At 41.6% G+C, this 22,394-nt stretch overlaps 2 protein-coding genes across 7 annotated transcripts; both read left to right on the top strand.

Annotated features, from left to right (window-relative positions):
* The first annotated feature begins 170 nt into the window (after positions 1-170).
* mettl2a (methyltransferase 2A, methylcytidine) lies at positions 171-5,585 on the top strand. 2 transcript variants are annotated; one of them, XM_078161186.1, is made up of 9 exons: positions 171-358; positions 1,223-1,311; positions 1,620-1,882; positions 2,179-2,228; positions 2,304-2,379; positions 2,478-2,617; positions 2,727-2,833; positions 4,788-4,853; positions 4,972-5,585. In XM_078161186.1, the coding sequence occupies exons 1-9, from the start codon at positions 204-206 to the stop codon at positions 5,133-5,135; spliced, it is 1,110 nt and encodes a 369-aa protein (XP_078017312.1). In that variant the 5' UTR covers positions 171-203; the 3' UTR covers positions 5,136-5,585. The 2 variants fall into 2 exon arrangements, with proteins under 2 accessions (XP_078017312.1, XP_033501683.2); XM_033645792.2 differs by having other exon boundaries at positions 176-358; positions 2,319-2,379.
* A 348-nt stretch (positions 5,586-5,933) lies between these two features.
* tlk2 (tousled-like kinase 2) lies at positions 5,934-20,893 on the top strand. 5 transcript variants are annotated; one of them, XM_033645172.2, is made up of 22 exons: positions 5,934-6,544; positions 7,649-7,731; positions 9,242-9,319; positions 9,413-9,482; positions 9,569-9,612; positions 10,901-10,999; positions 11,328-11,363; positions 11,458-11,559; positions 11,780-11,872; positions 12,078-12,188; positions 12,355-12,491; positions 14,758-14,910; positions 15,001-15,067; positions 15,189-15,286; positions 15,393-15,474; positions 16,042-16,133; positions 16,266-16,355; positions 16,482-16,651; positions 17,159-17,297; positions 18,906-19,017; positions 19,296-19,403; positions 19,627-20,893. In XM_033645172.2, exons 2-22 carry the CDS (start codon positions 7,651-7,653, stop codon positions 19,798-19,800), a joined length of 2,136 nt encoding a protein of 711 aa, XP_033501063.1. In that variant the 5' UTR covers positions 5,934-6,544; positions 7,649-7,650; the 3' UTR covers positions 19,801-20,893. The 5 variants fall into 5 exon arrangements, with proteins under 5 accessions (XP_033501063.1, XP_033501064.1, XP_078017892.1 ...); XM_033645173.2 differs by lacking the exon at positions 11,328-11,363; XM_078161766.1 differs by having other exon boundaries at positions 14,758-15,067.
* The last annotated feature ends 1,501 nt before the right edge of the window (positions 20,894-22,394 follow it).

Genomic DNA, 22,394 nt, shown 5'->3' with positions numbered 1-22,394 from the left:
TCGTAATTTTAACTTGACGTGAGCATTATTATTATTATCATTATTATTATTATTATTACAAATACTACGCTTTCATCTTTTTTCATCTTTTCTTTTCATCTTTCTCTCTCGGTCGCTCTCTCTCTTCATTGGCGGAAATGTGCTTCCATACCAATTGTCCCTGAACGCAGCACAGGTCCTTCTTCCGTCGCGTCAGTTCGAACATGGCGGCGCCCCATGCCGTGGTCGGTGTGAAGGGAGACAGCAGCAGCGAAACAGGACTGCCTGTGTCAGACTCAGCCACCGGAGACGTGAAGAGACCTCAGTTCGGGACACGTTTCCTCACTGACCCGCGGCAGGTCTTCCAGCACAACGCCTGGTGGGTGTCTTTAGTCCAGAGACCTAGAAGGACAGACAGATGTTTGGTGTCCATCTCTGAAAGAGCCTCTGTCCCCCTGACTGAGGCTTTCACCATCACTTAGCTGTTACAGTGGTGGCACATCAGTCAGATGGATTAGCTATGGCTGAAATGATTATATCTGACAATAAGTAAATGTCAAAGCTGTTATTCAGAAGCTATAGCTCTCTGTTATGATAGGTCTTGTTATGCTAATGCAATGTTCATGATGATATATATATATATATATATATATATATATATATATATATATATATATATATATATATACAGTGAATTATCAGGCCATATAGTATCAAATTTTAAAAATATAATTACATTTAAATAATCATATGTGAATAAAGTGATGGTATCTAGTACTCTGACTCCATTCTGTTGCCAAAATTAACATTATACGTGATGTATTTTTTCCCTGTGAAAGGTTTTAGGTTATATTGTTTTGTATTATTCTGATGATTTTTTTTCCCCTTATCTATATTGAAAGTCTGAAGATACTGGGTGTTGCATGCTACTGTCTAGACAAATTTGTAATTTACTGGTGACTGGACAGAGTAAAGTCTGTGTCCATATATCATGTGTGAAAGCTGCACCTTTTCATGCCGTTCATATGTTAAACATCAGCTTATTAGTTTGCACATGCTTGCAGATATTAATAGATAAAATGTGATATCATGTATCACTGTCCCAAGTTTCACTTTGTCCCTTTATTTCCCAGCCCTATCTGAATATAACCTGGAAAACTATAAGTACCTCCGGACAAGTCAGGTCAAGTGTTCCTGTGCTGTTATTCATCCACACTGGATAATAGTGTTGTGTTATTAACAGGGACAATGTGGAGTGGACTGAGGAACAAGAAGCATCTGCAAGGAAGAAGGTCTTAGAGAACAATCAGCCACTTCCTCCAGAGAAACAAGGTAGCTGTCGAGACTCACAGCTCATACACATGAATGCCACAGTGTGACCGGCTTCTAATCAGGAGGACGGCATTCCCCAGTGTTGTATATGCATTTATTTTCATCTCATTTTTGTGTGATTATTGTTGAAAATGATACAGAAAATTACCTTGAAGAATGCTTCTATATGGTTTGTGGCTGTAATTCGTTTTTGACATTTTTGTCTTATTAAGCTGCATTAAGCTTTATTGTGATGATTTGTCATCATGGCCAGATGTGCTAGATTATGACTTAAACTCTTGCATTTTCTGCCTTACTTGTTTTTGCAGATGAGTACGACAGCCGGGCAAATGAGTTCTGGAATGACTTTTACACAATCCACGAGAACCGTTTCTTCAAAGACCGCCACTGGCTCTTCACAGAGTTCCCAGAGTTGGCCCCACAGTGTAACCATGAGTCCTGCCTCGAGGTCTCTGGCACAGATGAGAGTCAGCAGGATAGTCTGGATCAAGAACAGAGAAGGGAAGCTGCAGCTTTGTCTCACAGTGACGGTGACATCCCCGGCTCCTCGGCCACATATCGCATTCTGGAGGTGAGAGACACATTGACACGCATTTAGCAAGTTGGCTAAACGTGAGTGGTGCACATTGAATTACAAAGCAAAATGTCTGCTGTTGTATTTACATAAGTCATCTGAACAGATTGTCAACAGGTTTCAGTGACATTTGGTGCAAAGTTAAAGTGTTGGTGAATTATACTGAGCATTGTTGAAAATGATCAACCTCTGTTTTTGTCAGGATTCATTCTCTTGAGACAAACTTTGTATGTGTTTGAGTTTGACATTGAGTTAAAAAAACAAACGCTATATTAATTGTGTGTATTGGACAGGTTGGCTGCGGTGTAGGCAATACAGTTTTCCCAATACTGAAGACCAACAAGTAAGTTTGAAGCCATGTTTGACACACTGTTCTCTGCTTGTGTCTTATGATGTGCACTTGAAGGTGTAATGGCAGCTTTGCTCTTTGCAGTGACCCGGGACTCTTTGTTTACTGCTGTGATTTCTCCAGCACCGCTGTGGAGCTAGTCAAGGTGAGACGGGATTAATGAAAGGATGATGTGTTGATAGATGTATTCATCTCCTGGGCTGTGGGCTAACTGATGAATTAGCATTGATTTCTTGTCTTCAGACTAATCCAGAGTACGACCCTGGGCGCTGCTTCGCCTTTGTTCATGACTTGAGTGATGTGGAAGCCAATTACCCCATCCCCGATGGAACCCTTGATGTTATAGTGCTAATCTTCGTGTTATCAGCATTGCATCCCAACAAGTATGAACTTGTTTCTCCGGCTTTCTTCTTCTTCTCGCCTCTTTGGTTTTCACTCAGTGTGGGTCATTTAATGTAGTACTGGTTGTCTTAAAGTTTCATCCTGTCTCAGAATGCAGGCATCCATCAGTAGATTAGCACGGCTGCTGAAGCCTGGGGGAGTGATGCTGCTCAGGGACTATGGACGCTACGATATGGCACAGCTTCGCTTTAAGAAAGGTTAGTCAGGATGAAGTCCTGTGGCTCTGGTCCAAACAGCTGTTCAGATCGTCCAGGTCCAGAAGGGTCCATTATTCATGGCCTGTTACTTGTGTTTATCCTGGAAGATGTCTTTCATTAAGGTCTGTTTTTGTGGTAGCACAGTTTTAGAATTGACTGCTGCATTAGGTCACACCAAAGTTACTGTTTGTGTCTGTCCATTTTAAATGACAGTCAAAGTATGCTGCCTTTAAATACGTGAAAGACTAATATGGACCACACTTAAAGTGAAACTTGGACATTTTTCTTCGTGGACTCTATTTTCCTATGTTTGTGTCTAAGCAACTATTGGCAACAACAGTGTTTGAAGTCCAGTGTAGCTTATTTGCATGACGTCATAGATCAGTGTGCTGTCCAGATGGAGGGCAGGCAACTGGTGGCAAAGGCTACTAACACTGCACAAATGTCTACAAATTGCGGTGTTTACGGCTTTTACAAACAATTAACTAGGGAAAAAACAGATGCCACTTAAAGTCCCGAAAATAGTAAAGGGGAGAAGAGAAAGAAGTCTCTGAGAAACAGCAGCAGATGTGGATCAAAAACCTTCTGTCTTCAGTCTGGAGACTAATGTCAAACGTAAATTTTTGAAGCATTGTGTTAAACATGCCCCATTACATGGTGTGACAGCTTCTCTGTTTTTAGCCACGATCCAGATTTTTAACAGTGTTTCACCAGACCTCTGGGAACAGTTGACCTAGTATGTAGAAAACAGTAGCTAACATTACCTAGTAATGTTTGCCTGACAGCAGTGCATCCATGTACAGTTGCAATAGTTGAAATATAAAAGACAGTTACACTCAAGCACATCTTCTCACCTGGCCAAAAACGAGATTGCAGTCGTTTCTGTCATGGACACAACAGCACACAAAACACTTATAATCCACTAGACGCTTGTACGCTCCATCAGCTCGCCTTGTAACGATGAGGTAATTTGTAACGATGATCGTGTCCACACCAGGCAAATCGGTCAAATTGTGGGAAAAATCATATTTCTTCATTTTGTATGGATCAGTTTTGATGATCCATTTCTGCTGCCCGAAGGTTCATCCAGCTCTTTATGTCGTCTATTTCCTCTATATCCATTTGATGTGGTGTATGGATTTATCACTTGCTGCCCTCCATCTGAATTTTGGGCATCATAATTTTAGTATTGAGAGAGACTGCTGCAACAGCAGTAGTAGCAGCAGTGTTATCCCTGTGGGCAATTGTGCACTGTCAGTTTACAGTTCACTTTACTTAAAAGTGCTTGTTTTGCCACTGACAGACTGTCTTGAAAAATAAAATAATTTTCATTACCTTTTGCTCAAAGAGAATTATCATTCTGAAATCTTGCAAGAGGTAACTCGGAAAAACAATGATGGAAACGTTAGTGAGAGATGGAGAGAGGAGTGTGGGGAAGAGTTTGTTGTGTAGTGCCATGGCTGAATATTTAGCTGATTTCAACGATGTGGAAAAGTCCGCTTGCTTCTCCTTGAGTGAGACTTGGTTACACACACTAACAAACAGATTGGATCAGCAAAGGAAAAACATTTGTAGGGTCCTCTCAATGATGTCAGACACTTGCAACAACAATATGAGCCTGTCAGTGGCAAAAACAAGCACTCTAAATGGACGTTAAATGACTGTGCACAATTGCATGGAGGGATTACTTTGCAGCTGCTGCGGCCTCTTAGCACTGGACCAATTTTAAAATTAGCTGTCTCCATTAGTGACTTAGACACAAAAACATGGGAAAATAGGGTCCAGGTAAGAAAATAAAAAAAGTTTCCAATTAATGTATAGTAACAACAAGTGTGGCTGCACAAGACCTGTCACACTTGGGCTCCATATGCAGTACTTCTAATGGTATACTGCAAATTAAAACAGCACTGCATTAATAAATAATAGTTATATTGTGTGCCTTTACTTCTTTTAGGAAGGTGTCTGTCAGAAAACTTTTACGTCCGAGGGGATGGAACAAGAGTGTATTTCTTTACTCAAGGTAAAAATAAAGACATTGTGTTAATACAGATTTATTTGGATTATTTTTGCAGGATTGTTCCTTAATTTTATATATATTTATATGTATATGATAATAATGCTGTGCTTTGTGTTTTCAGATGAGCTCCATGAGATGTTCACTGAAGCAGGGCTCGAGAAAGTGCAGAACCTTGTGGACAGACGGCTGCAGGTGAATAGAGGCAAACAGCTCACCATGTACAGGGTGTGGATCCAGTGCAAGTACCGCAAGGCTGCAGCTCTGCCGCTTGAGACGCAGGGCTGAGACAGAGGGGGACAACATGTCTGGCTTGGCCGTCACTTCAGCTGAACCACAACTGAAGCTAGGAGATCAAATCAAGGTGGTGCCGGGCCCTTTCTCCAAGGATATGTGGCATTGAGACGCTCCATTATGATTGTGATTAAGGGGGATACACCTGGATAGTTAAATGCTGTAAAAGCCTTAGACTAATCCAGCTGTGGTGATGCTGATGGACTTGTTTTATGGCTGAAGTTCCTGATGGTGCTACAATTCTGCCTATGAGAGTGAAGATTTTCTCATTTGATGCTGATGAGTTCAGTAATCTAAGAGAGGGCTGGTTACCCCAGTTTCAGTGTTTCTACTCTGACAGATGCTGTTTTAATGAGCTGATGTTTTGGAATAAAATGCATGATTTTTAAGATAACTTTATTACCTTTTTGTACATGCAAAATCAATAAAAATCTAAACTGTTAATCTGATTTACTTTGGTGTTCAAATGCTGTGCTCAAAGTGTTTTGTTAAAGAAATCACGTTAAAAATATTGGGCACAAGGCTACTGCTTTATTTCTATTAATGCATCTATCTTATGTTTGAATGGCGACTTAAAAAACATTAAATTTGCAATGTAAGGTTATTATATAAGTTGAGCATGTGGGTGTGAGTCATGGGAACGGCAACTTTCTGATAAGTGATCATTTTGATGGTTGCCTGGGTGGGCGCTGTTAAATTGTATTGTGTACAGAGGGATTTGCCATTGGTCCAGACAAGAGATTTGGGGCAGGCGTGGACTGAGCGAAGGTGAAAATACTTGAACAATCTCACGAGAAAATATGAGATTTTACTGATTATTGTTTACATTGTAAAAACATGAGAACCGAACCGAATCGATCCGGATTCAGCTGAAACGCCTGCAACAGCACAACTTCCGAAACAGATTGGTTTCTTCCCTGCGGCGAGGAAGGCGACTGGAGCCGAACTTTGTTTTGATCGAGCTGAAAGCCAGGACCCGAAATTGATCTCACCGCCGGGGGAGAAAAAGATAGGGGTAACTATCGCCTAAAGAGCTCAAAGACATCATTTATACCTGGTGAAAAACGCAGAATCTCGAGGGTCGCCATTGTGTGGAGCAAGATACCCATAGGGACGGTATGGTCCTCGGCAAGAGGGATATGATGGGGATCCCTGCCTAAGGAGCACAGCAACGCGGGTTTGGGATACCCGGAGTTGTCGAGGCCTCCGAGGGAATCCACCGTCGTCTACCTTGAGCTACACCGCACACTCCCGTGTCTTCATCGTTAACAGCCAGCACGCGAGGGACGCGGCTGTGGATGCGGCCTAGCCTGGGAGGGTCTGCCGAGCACCGGGGAAACAACGGGGACGGTTTCAGGGTTAACAACAGGCCCTCCAGAGGACCGAAAAAATATTGAATTGCAGTAAGTATCTCGTCAGGTTGTCGAAAAAAGAAAATATCTAGACGGGGCTCATTTTACAATGTGTCCAAGCGTCGTGGCAGCAGCACCTGACAACACAGAACCGAGAAGATGCTTCTTTTTGACAGACGAGTTAACGTTAGCATATTGCTACCTAACGCTAGCCATCTTACGTGTGTTTGTAAAATAGTTTATTGTTGTGGATAGTAGTTGTGTGAGCCATTAAAGTTATGTAATCTTACAACTGTTATTGGACCGAGATAAATCACAGTTTGCCTTGCTTGGGTGCGTTATTTGACAAAATCATATCTAATGTTACTAGCTAGCGTTAACCGTTAGCTCTTAGATTGCAATGCTAGCTGAGTGATGATGGCCAACGTCTGTAGGCTTGTTAGCTCATTTATCCAATGTTAGCTATCATTCACTGATGATGTTTCAAATTGTATTGTTAGCTGAGCCAGCAAACTCAATCACGTATAAAGTTACACAAGAATAGTGACTCGAATTTATCCCAAAATGGACACGAATGCTGTAGGTTACACTATTCATTTAATGTATGCAAGCTATAGATAACACACTGACACAGCCGTCAGAGTTGGGCGTGTAACTTAAACGTTAACCTTTGCACAGGCTAGCAAGCTGGGCACTTATTGTCTATAGTGGCCTTTTCCATTGCTGTGAGTATACTTGGCAGTCCCTCCATTAGTGACCTTTCAGAACTCCAGCGCCATGTAACTTAGTCTCATAATGCCAGGGTGTTATCACATGATGCTGTAATTTTGCAGGCAATGACTCTACACATCTGGCCCAAGTCTTTGATGCATATTTGGTATTTCTTATTGGCTGTATTTTGGTGCATTTCAGTGCTGTGATTATTTCACTGGGTGCTCGAGTTGCATGGCTGGTGCTTGCTGAACACACATGATAGTGGAAAACATTATTGTCAGGCTTATTGATGACTCAGAACAGGAATTTTCCACATCCATATAGCTAAAAACAGCCATGACTCATCACAACCAATGCCTTTTGAAACAGTGATCCGTCACTCCCACTTGAATATACCAGACCCCACAATGCCTTCCTTAATCTGTGCTCTTGTCTCTGCAGCCATGATGGAAGAACTGCATAGCCTGGACCCCCGACGGCAGGAGCTGTTGGAGGCTCGTTTCACTGGGGTCGGCGTGGCTAAGGTTTGTGTTACAGCACATGTCGCTGAGGTGGAGCATAAGAACACACTCCTGTCAAAGTGCTTATAATCACAGATTTTTCTTGATTACACATTTTTGTGAACCTCTTCCTTTCTTTGTCTCACTCTGCCTCAGTATCATTCTGCTGTTTGGCCTGGACAAGCTTGGCCCCACTCCTTTTCTTTGTCTGTCTCTGGAGAAGGTTGAGCTGTGTCTGTGTTTTTTGGCTGGTGTGATATGGCATCTCTCCCTGGCTCATGATGTAGAGGCTGCATATGCAAGTGGTGATGCCTGCCAAAAAGGCCACAGACAGGACAAGGGTGGTAGGGGGGAGGAGGAGTGAAGGCAGAAGAGGAATGCAGAAATAGTTCTTGACCAGGTGTGATGAGTGTAGGCAGCATTTAGCTTCCACCCTCTTGCTCGCTACATGGATGGAGCCGTCTTTGTGGAAGGTGATCTTGGAACAGTTAGGGAGCGAGAGTCAGCGCCAGGAGTGGGCCCTGTGCCAGCCATAGGCAGAGCTGAGCCCAGAGCATGGCATGGCTGCTGCCGCAGAGAAAATGGCGGCTCTCGCTAAGGCATCATGCCACAGCCGCCCTGTATGACTAGAGATGCAATGTGTGTAGGGGGGGAAGTGAGAGGGAAGTGTGTCAACAAATGGCTATGAAGGAATATGGGTTGGTGGTCTAAAAGCTCTTCAATGTCACAGAGGAGCATGGAGTTTTTTCTTGACCTTGAACAGCCCTGTGGCACTGCTGCTCTCTCTGTTATCACTGAGTTGGTATAAAGGAAGGGAAATTGTTATCCTTTGAGGACAAAGGGCCAGCAGAACTTTTGGTAATGGAACAGAGAGGGCCCACTAAAATTGTCGGCTAGTGCATTTCCCTTTGAACAGGTCTGATCAAACAACCGAGGTGTCTGGGAGGGGTAAAAACAAGCTGTCATTCTTAAATCAAGCAAAGCATCTTTCACTGGCTTTCTCCAGAGGGAGGAGAAGAAAAGAACAGTGAAGACCACGGTGAACAGGAGAAAAATGGATGACATTATCTAAAGGTGACAGACAGAGGGAGGAATACATCCCCAGCAGCATGCCTAATGTTCAGCCATTTTAGGAGGGTTCAGCGAGAGAGCTCCAGTGTGCTCTGAATGACTAAGTATCTCTCCCTGATTGGACAGTGTCTGCTGAATTTTGATGTGATTCATTTGACTGACAGGCATCACCTAGGGAACCAGCATTAGGACTGATGCAGGTCGAGATTCAGTGGGAAGTTAATGGTGACGGTATTTAGCCAGACCGCCGCATCCCCTCTCTCAGTTTCTCACCCATTTTACTCTTTGTTTTCTAACTCTTGCGTGCACTCTCTCTCACAAGTGCATGCATACATAGCAAGTACTTGTGCACACATTTGTAAGTTAGACTAAGTGGAATATATTTCTTGCATGTTTTATGCATATCTGTATTTAATATCTCCTTGTGCTTTATTTTTTATTCATCTTTACCTGATTTTAACAGGGCTCAGGTCAGAACCAAAATGAGTCATCCAATCAGAGTCTATGCAGCGTGGGCTCACTCAGTGACAAAGAGCTAGAGGTTAGTCTCTGTTACAAATGAGCAGAATTGTTAAGGCCAACCATGTTCCTGTTATTGTGCATGCAGTTGATTCATACTCGCTTCTTTTGACAGACTCCTGAGAAAAAAGCAAATGACCAGAGAGTGAGAAAACGGAAAGCAGACCATTTTGACAGCAGCCAAGGTAAGATTGTTCCACTGCTGTGATCCTTTCATCATGTATCCCAATTTTTGGTTTCTCTCTAAACTCCCTGCCTCTCTCTTTTCTAGGCAAAGCTGGTGCAAGGGGGCATAAAATTAGTGATTATTTTGAGGTGAGTGGCAGAAAATGTTTTTGTTTTTTGCTGTACTGTGTGTCTATTCAGCAAAGCTCATGTTCTCTATAAATGCTTCAGTATTAACTTTCCATACTGACTTTCTAATTAGGGCTGAACAATTAATCAAATTCAAAACGATATCGCGATGTGATAGAACGCAATTCTCATAAGGCAAAGTGGCAGAAACACCTTACCCCGCGAGCTTCACGTGTACATGCTGCTCTACGCTCCACGTGACATTAGGAATGAGAGAAGATGAAGAAAACAACTTGTAAAATGCTACAGGCAAGCTTTGATGCTCACAGTGCTACTGTGTGAAAACAGATTTAAGTGCAATCCACGTTTACATATTACATTGTTATAAGGGTAGCGTAACAGTCCTTCCTAACCTACAGCGAGTGAGCGAAGTCAGGTGGATGGAGCATTAATAAGTGTCCAGATATACTACAAGTGACAACAATATTCATGGAGCCTGTCAAGCCTTGAGCGAGCATAAGTAATGGCTCGTAGCTGCTCTGAAGACAGATTGTAGGTGCGCAAGCCTTCATAAAGGCCAGGGCTAGTGTTTATTCAAGCAAGCAACAAGTCACTTAGTCTGTGCTGACACACAGATCAGGTTAGGACATCTTCATTGCGAAACACTATGCAAACGAGCGAGTGAACATCAGATTGTTTTAGCGTCCAATTAGGAAGCGGTGTAACGTGCATAGGGAGTGTGTTGTTGAGAGAGAAGAAGATGGTGGACATGGTGAGAGCAGACAGGTGTTAGCAATTGGAGCAGAGAACGAATTAATAGTAGTAATAGTTGTCAAGTGGTAGTGAATGTACAATGTAGGTGCCGTTTTGTCCATGAATAAATGCTGCAGCTCATCAAGACCAAGCAAAGTTCCCATGTCTTGCTTCCTAACTGCTGCTAAAGTGAAGAGGGTTAGCCACGATGTGAGCGTCAACATCCTGGCCACAATCTGGAAGCTGAAGCAGGACAAGTTAGCAACATGTTTACATCAAGGCTTTCAGTTATCCAAATAGTTTCAAGTGGTAGAGTCAAAGTCAGTTTGTGTGATTCGCCAGGAGATTAGTAAGATTCATATTTATTTTTTAATAATAATAGTTTTAATGCAAATGAAGAAGAATATAGAGGAAGACAAGGAACTTTTTAAAAAATTGCTCACTTAGTCTAATTGCACTCTTATCGTTCAGCCCTATTTCTAACACCCCCCCTTTTTTTTAACCCATCTTGGTCTTGCCATTGAACTTCTTTCTTCTCTCTTTGCGTGTCTGTCAGTTTGCGGGAGGTAGCGGTCCTGGTACCAGCCCTGCCAGGGGAATTCCACCAGTAGTCCGCTCTTCCCCACAACACTCCCTCTCCAACCCCCCTGTCACGGTGAGCATGTTTGCTCTATGACCTGTCTCATGCTTTTTGATTTTAATCTCTTAACACTCTGTCCTGCCATTCTCTCTTCCATGCTTGTTATTAACATCACTAAGGTCAAGTTTACTCACAAGTGGGAAGAATCAGATGTGGTCTGTAAACACTGTACAGAAATGTGTTTATATCTTGCATCTTTTCAAGTAAAACTAAAAAGCCTTGTTATGAATCTTTCTTGAGTGCTAGTCTGTTGAGAATTGAACCCACCCTTGCATACCTCTCATTGTTCATTTGAGTGTCTTCAGTTTCTGGCCATCAATTTAATGCACATTTCTTTCGCCAGATTGGTCTCATGTTTTATCATGACTGGCAGCTGCAGGTCTCGATAATTTCTTTAATGTGATGAAATTCACACATTAAGACGCCCTCTGTCTGCGCAGGGTTTTTACTGGGTGAATGTTTCTGCCTTCCAGGTGCAGCAGGGAAGCCCCTCCTCCATAAGTTCGGTGAACACAGAGCACTCGTCGTGTTCACTGAAGCCTGCTTCTCTTCACATGCTCCACAAAGCCACACAGGTACTTGACATTTATCTAATCTCTTATTATAATTCAATAAGATTATATTATAATTCAAAAGGTAATTGTTTTATAATTGGTATATAAACCAATAAATGTGCAACTTGAAACCAATAAGCAACTGCAAGTATTTGTTAAATTTTACTACTACATTTTTCACTGATAGAGAATGATCCACCATTAACATAAACACTGTTTTTGTGCTCACTGTACCCTGTAGTCTGACCTTACCATAGAGAAACTAACAGCAATGGAGAACAACAAGAACTCTGACCTGGAGAAGAAGGAGGGCCGAATAGACGATTTGCTGCGGGTACTAATCTCATTACATTTCATCCCTGCTACTCTGCCTGCCATTTTTGATGGTTTTGAGAATATCATGTTGTCTGTCTTGGGTTTTCACTGGAAGCATGTTAGAGTTTACACATTCCTTCTGTCTGCACATGAATAAATAAGTGGACATTTTGTTAAGTCTTTTACCTGGCCTTTTTTCCACTTGTTTGTATGTTCTTCTCCAGGCAAACTGTGATTTGAGGAGACAGATTGATGAGCAGCAGAGGATGCTGGAACGATACAAGGAGCGCTTAAATAAGTGTGTGACCATGTCCAAGAAACTGCTGATTGAAAAAGTATGTTTGTCTAATAGCACCGTGACTTATTTCAAGCTATTAGTTTCCAAAGCGAGTGGGTCATTGTGGGTTTTGTGGCATTAGCTAGTTTTAGAAGCCCTTATATAAGCCATGTGGAATCAGCTGCACTGGTTTGATGCCTGTATTTGTCTGTCCTCCCCTCCAGTCCAAACAGGAGAAGATGGCGTGCCGGGACAAAAGCATGCAGGACAGGCTTCGACTGGGTCACTTCACGACAGTGAGGCATGGAGCGTCTTTCACTGAGCAGTGGACGGATGGATATGCTTTCCAAAACCTTATCAAGTGAGGGTTTCTCCTTTAACACTTTCTTTATGTTATCATTGTTAGGTAACAGCTAGTTTAACAGGCGAAATCACACTAACCAAAAATAACAACACACTCCTCTACATGTGATATTATTATGAAATTAATGACCCAAGTCAGTTTTGTATTGTGCAAATATCAATGTAAGTGAAAACCAATTTTTGTGACCTAAACAATAAACCCTCAGATCTTGGCAGCAATGTTATAAATGTAAAGCCTTACATAAATATAATGGGGATTTTCCATTGGCACTTATGGCAGCGCAGAGTCAAACTATGCCACATTGATTTGCATATCCATGACTAGCTGAAATGCACCAAGTTGTGCTGAGTTGATGCGGGGGAGATGTCAGATGGGTTTCATCGTCATTCAGAGACAACATTCAGTGGTCTCAGTCTCTGTTTTTCAAGTAAAAAGTGGTAGATGCCAAGCAAAATTGGAACAACAGCCGGGAAATCCACGTTGATAAGTAGCTGGCTACCAATCACTGTCTCACAGTGTAGTAGTAAACAGCGCTAAAGACAGCGTTGCTTTTAAACGTCATCAACTCACGATAAGTGCATGATCAGTTAAGGCGAGACATGGCAGGCAAAAACATTGATTTTTTTTTCATGCGGTGGTCAATTTTGCGATTTTGGGCTAGTTTACTCCTTGAATATGTATTTTTTCAAACTGCTATAAAAAAAAAACCAACAAATTATACATTTAGATGTTTATTTTATTACATTTTGTCTACTTGCGGCAGTAAGTTTCTCTTGAATTTACCAAAAAGTTAGCATTGTGCAGTAGGGCTGCAACAGTTAGTCGACTCATCGATGTCTTATCGACTATTAGAATAATCGGTGACTATTTTTGTAGTCGACTAATCGGTTTGAGTCATTTGTCATAGAAAAGTACTATAAAAGCACCCCAAAATACTCTTATTGCAGCTTCTTACGCTCAGATATTTGCAGCTTTACACACTCTCCCATGATGGTGAACTAAAACCCTTTGGCGTGAGTACGGAACAAGACATTATAGGACATAATTTTGGGGTTTGGGAGAGACAGACCGGCATTTTTCAACATTTTAACACATTTTTCGATAAAATGATTAGTCGACTAATCGAAGAAATAATCGACAGATTAGTCGACAATGAAAATCATCGTTAGTTGCAGCCCTATTGTTCAGTGTAGGCTAATATGTTTATTAATTGGGTCACTACAGTTGTAGGCCTTATATGCCTGTCATGTTATTAAATGATCAATTTTCATGAGCTTGAAATATACTGTATTATTATTATTACTAAGGGACTGAACATTTATTCTGTTTTTGAGCAATTGTTTCCAATAGAAATGTATTAAATTTCCCTATGTAAATCTTTGAATGCTGTTTTCTCAAAATGAGTTTTTTGTCATACTCCAAGTCAAACATCTCAGCATCTGTAGCACCTATGTACACCAGACTTTCCAGTTATACACCTAGCTATATTCTGAAGATATTTACAGAGGGATTTGTTAAGAAAGCATTCCTAGCCTGATTTATGTGACATTTTAGTCCCAAAAATGTGGCGACAAGGCTATGGACAGTATATTTTGATTTTCTAGGTAATAAAAGCAGATATCCTTAAATCCCTCTGTAACATTTTTCATCTTATATGTAAACAAAATGAAAAAAGAATTTTGCACCTGGCTTTATCAGATGTTCATATTTATCTTCCTAAAACATGTGCAAATTAGTGCATATTCAATGAGATAATGCCAATTTGCATAATTAAACATAAAATTTTTAAAAACTTGTAATACATTTTTTTTCATACTATTGTAAGTAATCAACTGAGGAAGTTTCATGATGATATCTATTATCATATATTACTCTATTCACCTGTAGTGTCTCACCTTAAAGATACTCCCTCGAGCAGGTAGCCCTGTTGTATCAAGATGCAAATCCCTGCCATGCTGGGCTGACACGCCAAGTCAAACTGAGTCGAGCGAAGCCAGTACATGTGTATGGAAAAGGGCTATGAGACAAACATACTTTGTCATTGTATGCAGAAACTTTTGAATTTTACATAAAATGATTCTTACATGTGTGAATGCAAAGTGTTAAACCCAGTGTTCGACCATCATTTATCATAAGTACATCCTCCACTGAAGAGGTAAAGGCAGAATCACAGCCAGGTAGCCAAAGTGTTTACATCAGATCATACACAAACTGATAAATGCATTAGGTCTTTACGTTATTGCAATGTGTCATCTGTTTTCAGGCAACAAGAAAGGATCAATTCCCAGCGCGAGGAAATCGAAAGACAGAGGAAGCTGTTGGCGAAACGCAAGCCGCCCTCCATGGCCCAGACCCCGCCTCCAAGCCTGGAGCAAAACAAACGCAAAAGCAAAACCAACGGGACAGAAAGTGAAACGTACGATGCTTTTGTTTGTCATTTATCCAGCTGTTTTGCCCCTGCTGGCATATCGGAAGTTGTACTGAGGTTTGTTCTGCGTCCTCACAGGTTATCACAGGCAGAGTACCACGAGCAAGAGGAAATCTTTAAGCTACGACTAGGCCATCTTAAGAAGGTAATGGTTTGTTGGTATACTTTTTTTATTTTCATTTTTTATTGTGGTCGTTTTTTTTTTTTTTTCTTGAGTTGTTTTGTTAACTGCACAGGTTTTGATATTAGTTTGTTGTTCTTTGCAGGAGGAGGCAGAGATCCAGGCAGAGCTGGAGAGGTTGGAGCGAGTGCGGAACCTGCACATTCGCGAGCTGAAAAGGATCCACAACGAGGATAATTCTCAGTACGATTTCTTCTTATATGGCCCTTTGGTAGTTCTCTGTACTGATGTGTCCCTGTCCTCTGTTTAATTTTAATTGTTTAATTGAGTTGTTTCTCACTCTGTCCAGATTCAAAGATCACCCCACGCTAAATGACCGATACCTGCTACTCCATTTACTTGGACGGGGAGGTTTCAGTGAAGTTTATAAGGTGAGAGGAACTTTGTCATTAAGGCATTCCAGTTTCTATTTTGTAATTTATAATAATGTCAAACTAATAGACACTGAAAAGGTAGCATTGCCACTCATTATTACAGTTGTTTTACAAACTAAAAAAATTAGGTCATAAGCACAGGCAGAATTTGGTGCAATCTTATCCAGTAGCCCTGCACTAACTACCAGTTTTCTGTTGCCTAAAAAAGAGTGATGCTGTGAGTTGATTCAAGTCTGTGGTAATTTTTGAGGTCAGAGATTGTGGTGTTACACTGGTGAAAACTAACTTGCTCGTATTCTTGAAAGCGAGCGGAGCGGCTGTGCTGCGCATACTTTGGAAAATATTTGAGGATGCGTGTTTCATTACATTACACTAAGTTGACGTCATCAACATTTCTAAGTAAATGATTGTGCCAGAGTGTGAGTTGTTCCAAGAACCTGCTGTCATCGCTGTAAAAATGATGAATGAACCCAGCCATTTAATGTGAAGCAAGAGCCTCACTGCAGCTAAAACAAAGTCATGCCAAATGCAGCTCCTCACTAATAAGAGACATTTATTTTCCAGGCCTTTGACTTAACAGAGCAAAGGTATGTTGCGGTCAAAATCCACCAGTTAAACAAGAACTGGAGGGATGAGAAGAAGGAAAATTATCACAAGTGAGTGCTGTGCAATTTCCAAAGCAACACTGTAGTACATCTACAATGGCTATGAATGAGTATTAATGCTTTACATTCACTGTGTGTATCATCCACATTTGAAATAAATGTTGGAAATGTTCTTTGTTTCAGACACGCGTGCAGAGAATATAGAATCCATAAAGAGCTGGATCACCCACGAATAGTTAAACTCTACGACTACTTTTCGCTTGACACTGACTCGTAAGTCATTTCCTTTTAAACAAATGCTTCCCTTCCGAAATATATACTCACCTTTCACGCAGATTGTGTTAATTTAGAGCCTTAATTTCGATTTGATGTACCAAATCCTCCCTCGTTGTGGAGCAGGTTCTGCACAGTCCTGGAGTACTGCGAGGGCAATGACTTGGACTTCTACCTGAAGCAGCACAAGCTTATGTCGGAGAAGGAGGGCCGCTCCATCATCATGCAGATTGTTAACGCCCTGAAGTACCTCAATGAGATCAGACCGCCCATTATCCACTACGACCTCAAACCTGGTGGGTCTCTGCACCACTCTGGCTCTTACACTCAAAGAGCTTGCATGAGTCTGTTCAAATTTTCTTGGCACACTTCTGCTTCGGATTAAATTATCAGTGTGACTGTCAGTTAAATTGAATTATTAGCATAACTATTGGTTAAGTTAACCACTTGAACCACTGCAGCTATTGTAGTGATGAGAGGGGAAATTTAAGTGGTTCACATGGTGCCCAACATTGGTTATTTACAAATGGCTTAATGGGTGGACACACAATACAATTGTAGGGCTAATTACAGTAACAAATTGTCTTGATAGATGGTTTGGCATCCAATCCAGTTGTTGCCCATTATTCTATTCAAATTAATTTAATAATGTTTGATTTTTTAATAATTGGAATCATTGTGCATTCAGCAGAACTCAACCATCCCAAGTATAATTGTCATTTCAGACTCAAAATGTGAATATAAACTTGAACTATGCGGAGATTGTATTTCATATCTGTACATCCTCTCCTCGCCCTGCTCAGGTAACATCCTCCTGGTGAACGGCACTGCCTGCGGGGAGATCAAGATCACAGACTTTGGCCTATCGAAGATCATGGACGACGACAGCTACAACTCAGTGGACGGGATGGAGCTGACGTCACAGGGAGCGGGGACATACTGGTGAGATTTACACTGGAAGATGCCACTCTGCTGCAGGGCTGCCACCATCTGTGATATAATAAATTGGCCTGATATTTTTTCTGCTGAGCGTTTGTCCTCAAGGGTCAAATTTATGTTCGGTAGACAGGTCTGAAATATTTCTCTATGTCTGTGCTTTCCCACAACACATTGCAGTTAAAAAAAAAAACAAAAACATTATTTTGCTGTATGGAGGCATTTTATGCTATAGAAGGAAAAACAAAATGGCAGAATCTAAAGTTTGTAGTATCAGTGTTTCTAGATGCAGAATCAGAGTTGGAAGCTGAAACACTGATAAAGTATTGATGAAGCATAAATGAAAGCATCTTACATAGACATATGACGCTTATGTGCTAGAGCAATAAACACAGTTGGAAGCAACAAAGAGGTGTGACTAAATCCATCCTGAGAACAGAACTGCAAAGCTAAGGCAAAATAATTGTACGAATTGTATTGAATGACCACCTCTTAATTGAACTCTTCCAACCTTACTTCACACTGACAAACATTACATCCCTGAAATCCCTTTGTAAACACTGCAGCAGTGAGTTTTCTCATGGCACATAGAGCAGTGTCCTAGTATATGGTTACCATGTCTGACAGCACCCTGGATTGACTAGTTTGCCAGAAGCTGCACTCCAGGCTAAACAGTGTCATGGCTCACACATTAGGGAATTCATGGCAACAGTAATAGAAGAGATGATAAATTAATGGCGAAGAATAGAGTGTGTCATTTCACAAATTAATGCAAAGAACATGCAAGTTGCAGACTTGACTTATTAACAGATATTAAACCAAAAATAAATAGTGGTCATAATCACATTACACTGCATATCTCAGGATTTTCTAAATAGGTTCAGTGTTAGACTCCTTTTCCACCAAAATCTGCACGTGTATGTGTATTCTTTTAATGTGGTAATATTTGTTAAAAATAGGCAGTAGACTCCTTTCCCATTGCCAGTGCACCAGTCGATCGGAGCTGGAGCCAATTAATACCCACTGCTGCTGCAGAGTCATTTGTCCCAGGAGTGAATGCTGATTGTAACCTTTCTCATTAAATACAAAAGCCAGATGTTAGTGGGTGATGGTGTTTTTTGTCCAGTGGGAAATGGGCTTCAGAGAGTTTCACTATATGTACAGTGCGATAAATTTTTATTAAGTTAAGGGTTTTTTCCACTATCTTGATGCCAATGTAAAGTTTGGGATTATGAAGGGGAAAAACAATACCAACTGTACTCAACCTGCGAACAGCAAAGTGCTGTTGTTGCTAAAATACTGTAGTAACACACAGCACAAACATCTTGTGGGGCAGTGCCTTTAATCACAATATTTGTTGTATCATTGAGATATGAATAGGTATATAAGTGTACAAAATACTCGTCCAAGTCACAAACAAACTCACAGACCCTGGTTCTTGTTGACGATTTCCTAGTGCACAGCATTTGTTGTTTGTTGTCGGCAATGTGACTACTTCATATGTGGGGACAGAGATCTCAGATCATGTTGGGGAAAACATTCTTACTCTAGTCTTGTGTCGTTATGTCTTATCTGTTTAAACTGATTCATGTTATTACAATCTTTGTCTTTTAGGTACCTGCCCCCAGAGTGCTTTGTGGTTGGAAAGGAACCACCCAAAATCTCCAACAAGGTGGATGTGTGGTCCGTTGGCGTCATTTTCTACCAGTGTTTGTATGGCCGCAAGGTAGGGGACACATACAAATACGTTGCAGCAAAACACTGAAGCTACTGAGTCAGTTGTAAAGTAAATAAAATGCTGTGAGGATCATTTTTATGTGAAAGTAGACTTAGAGGAAGACGAAGTAACATTTTATTATGGACAGTGTATTGAAAACATACACACACACACACACACACACACACACACACACACACACTTTAATTGTACCTACTCACTTTATTTATTTAGTTCATGTTTCATTTGTTTCAATAACACATTTTCTCCTTCTCTTTGTTCTTTAGCCCTTCGGCCACAACCAGTCGCAGCAGGACATCCTGCAGGAGAACACCATACTGAAGGCAACAGATGTGCAGTTCCCCCCTAAACCAGTAGTCACACCTGAAGCTAAGGTATTGGCACCTCGCTGCTTTTGCATCCCATCTATGCCTCTTCATTTCCTCCCTTGTATTTTCTCTTTGTGCTGTAACTACACGTGTTCATATACATAGTTTCAGAAGGGTTTTTTTTTGGATGCATATATTTAGGAATCTTATCTTTATACCAAAACATTGATATCTGCGCTGAACATTTTTATTTTCTCAGTCATTCCAATCTCACTCTGTCTCTCCCCAGGCCTTTATAAGGCGCTGTCTAGTCTACCGTAAGGAGGACCGCATCGATGTGCACCAGCTGGCCAGTGACCCCTTCCTCATGCCCCACATCCGCAAGTCGGTGGCCTCCTCGGGCACCTCAGGCATGGCCGTGGCTTCCACATCCAGCTCCTCCAACAGCAGCGCCTCAAACTGAGCCCATGCCCCTTAACTGACTGACTGAACCATTTGAAAGAGTGGGGTGGGGCGGGGGAGACGCTACACTGTGTCCCCCCTCCCAACAGCATCCCACCTTGCTATGAAGAGCCCAAGAGAAACAGGTCAGACGACGGCAAGGGGTGGGTGAGAAGGCATAGACGGGTTGGAAACGGAGACTCACGTCACCCTTAATATCTCTCATGTCCACCCACCCCAGCCTACCTGTCCTCCTTTCTCAAAAGGGTGGCATTGTTCTGGGGGTCAAAGCCCTGGACGACTCACGCAGTAAGGGGCGAGGTTTGGCACTGTGTTGGTGAAAAGTGGGGTTCAGTGTTTGGGATTTTTCTTTCCTGCTTAAAAAAGAGAAAATAAAAGAAGTATAGAACTGCTTCAGCTTGGCAGACGGAGAGGACTGCGGAAGGCCTCATATCCATACGCACTCACACATACACCCATGCATGAGCCATTCTGGTCTGAGGTAGTCTGAACTCCCCAAGCTCAAACATTTTGTTTGTTCTCATCTCCCTGAACCTAGCTGAGAGAACCAGTCTGGCCTGTTATTGTATTGAACCCTAAATATCTATGGCACTATGTCACCCAACCCGCTGTTCTGGGATCCTGTGCCCCGCTTAAATTCCAGACCCAGATAGTTTGTGACGAGGAGGGACAGAAGCTACTATTCCCCCTTACCCTCTCCCGTCTCCTCGTCAAACTCCTGTGACCAAAGCTTATAACTTCCAGTTGGTGGCAGTGTTCCACCTCCGTTTTTATAATGAATGGTTTTAGAGTCGTGTTACTTGATATGGAGTGGAAGCTGTTGAGGAAATGACCCCTTTTACATTTTTTAAAAAACTTTTCAATTTAACCAGTTTTGTGGAGAAAACTGTTGTGTTTTTCAAGTTGCCTTTTAATTAGAACTGTTATTGTTTTTGATTGACCCCCTACCATAAACACATATTTATTTAGGTATGTTTGAATTTATTTTTGGCCAATAAAATGCAAGGGACTGGTTTACCTAATAGTACTGTTGGGGGAGATTGGGCCTTAGCAGAGAGTTGCATAAACCATTAAATACTATTGGTTAAAATGTGTTTGTTGTTCTGGGCTTCTGTCTGAAAGGGTTTGCCATCACTGCTTTCTTTGAAGGAATATCCCTCTATTAACAACACAGCTGACACAAATCATACGTTTTGTTCCTCACTTCTTAAGGAATATTGGCTACAGACTATAAATGTAAGATATGTTCTAGAGAAGATATGTATCCACTTTTCTCAGTAGTAATGGGTTGCATTGTTCACATTCAGAATTAAGTTATTCTCTGACAATTAAGTGGATCAAACATCTCGTTAACTGCCAGAAAACAGACTGTAAACGTAGACCAGTGCCACATTGACTATGCTGATTTAGAAAGAACTGATATTCTGACCTGTGCAGCAGTCACATCAGCAAAGCATCATGACGAATGCTGTCTCTCATTTATAGATTCAGTGCTGGTTTGGCGTCACCAAGCCTCTGTCGGGAGGTGAAGGACAAAATTAATAGAACATTTTAAAAGCCAATATTCAGTGGGTTCTCTTTGTCCTCTGTCTCTGTGGCAGCATGTTAAACAATGTAGCCCATAAAAAGCATGCATGTGAAACTCCATAAAAGGCCACAAATTGAATATAAATTGCCCGCATACTCTGGGAGCAGACCTCAGACATTGATTTTGCACTCTTTTCTGTATAGATGACAAGTAGCTCTCTTTTGACACGTACTGTACTAAATCTGGCCCATGACAGGGTACTGGTTGGCCTGCTGACTAATTTCTAATTCACGATGAAAATAAATTGATTCACACTTGTATTGTTTTTGTACTTTGAATGTAAATAAGGTGCCAGAGTGCATGATAATGCAGCAAAGTAGAGCTTGCTTATCCAATACAAGTGTCAGGGGAGGATCACAGAGACTCCCTGACAGAGGTCTAGGCTAATTATTTCTATATTAATTATTAATGTCTGTTTAATAACTGGTCCTTGGCCTCCTGTCATTTTGCATAAGTGGCCTTAGGGCAAAGCGAGTTAAGCATCCCTGCTGTACATGATTATGAAGTGGAACACATCAGTTTTTATATCAGTCCGTCCTTCCATTTCCTACTGTTTATTTGGTGTTGGATCGCTGTGCAGCAAGCTAAGCCAAGTATTCCAAATGTCAATCTCCCCTGCAACCTTTTCTAGCTCATCCTGGGGGATCCTGAAACGTTTCCAAGTCAGGTGAGATGTGTAATCTCTCCAGCGTGTTCTTGGTCTATCCCAGTGTCTTCTACCAGTTGTACATGCCTGGAAAACCTCCAAAGGAAGGCACCCAAAAGGGCATCCTGATCAGATGCCCAAACCACCCAGACTGGCTCCTTTTGACGAAGAGGGCTAGCAGGTCTCCTCGAAGTTCCCTCAGGACGTCTGAGCTCCTAACCCTATCTCAAATGAAGAGCCAAGCTACCCTACTGAGGAAACTCTTTTCAGCTGCTCGCAGTCTCATTCTTATAGTCACTACCCAAAGCTCATGACGAGGGCAGGGTATCGTTTAAAAACTTGTGATACCAGGACCCTTAAA

The sequence above is a fragment of the Epinephelus lanceolatus genome, chromosome 18 (assembly GCF_041903045.1).
Source record: "Epinephelus lanceolatus isolate andai-2023 chromosome 18, ASM4190304v1, whole genome shotgun sequence".
Taxonomy (NCBI): Eukaryota; Metazoa; Chordata; class Actinopteri; order Perciformes; family Serranidae; genus Epinephelus; species Epinephelus lanceolatus.
This window is presented reverse-complemented; position numbering and strand designations above follow the sequence as displayed.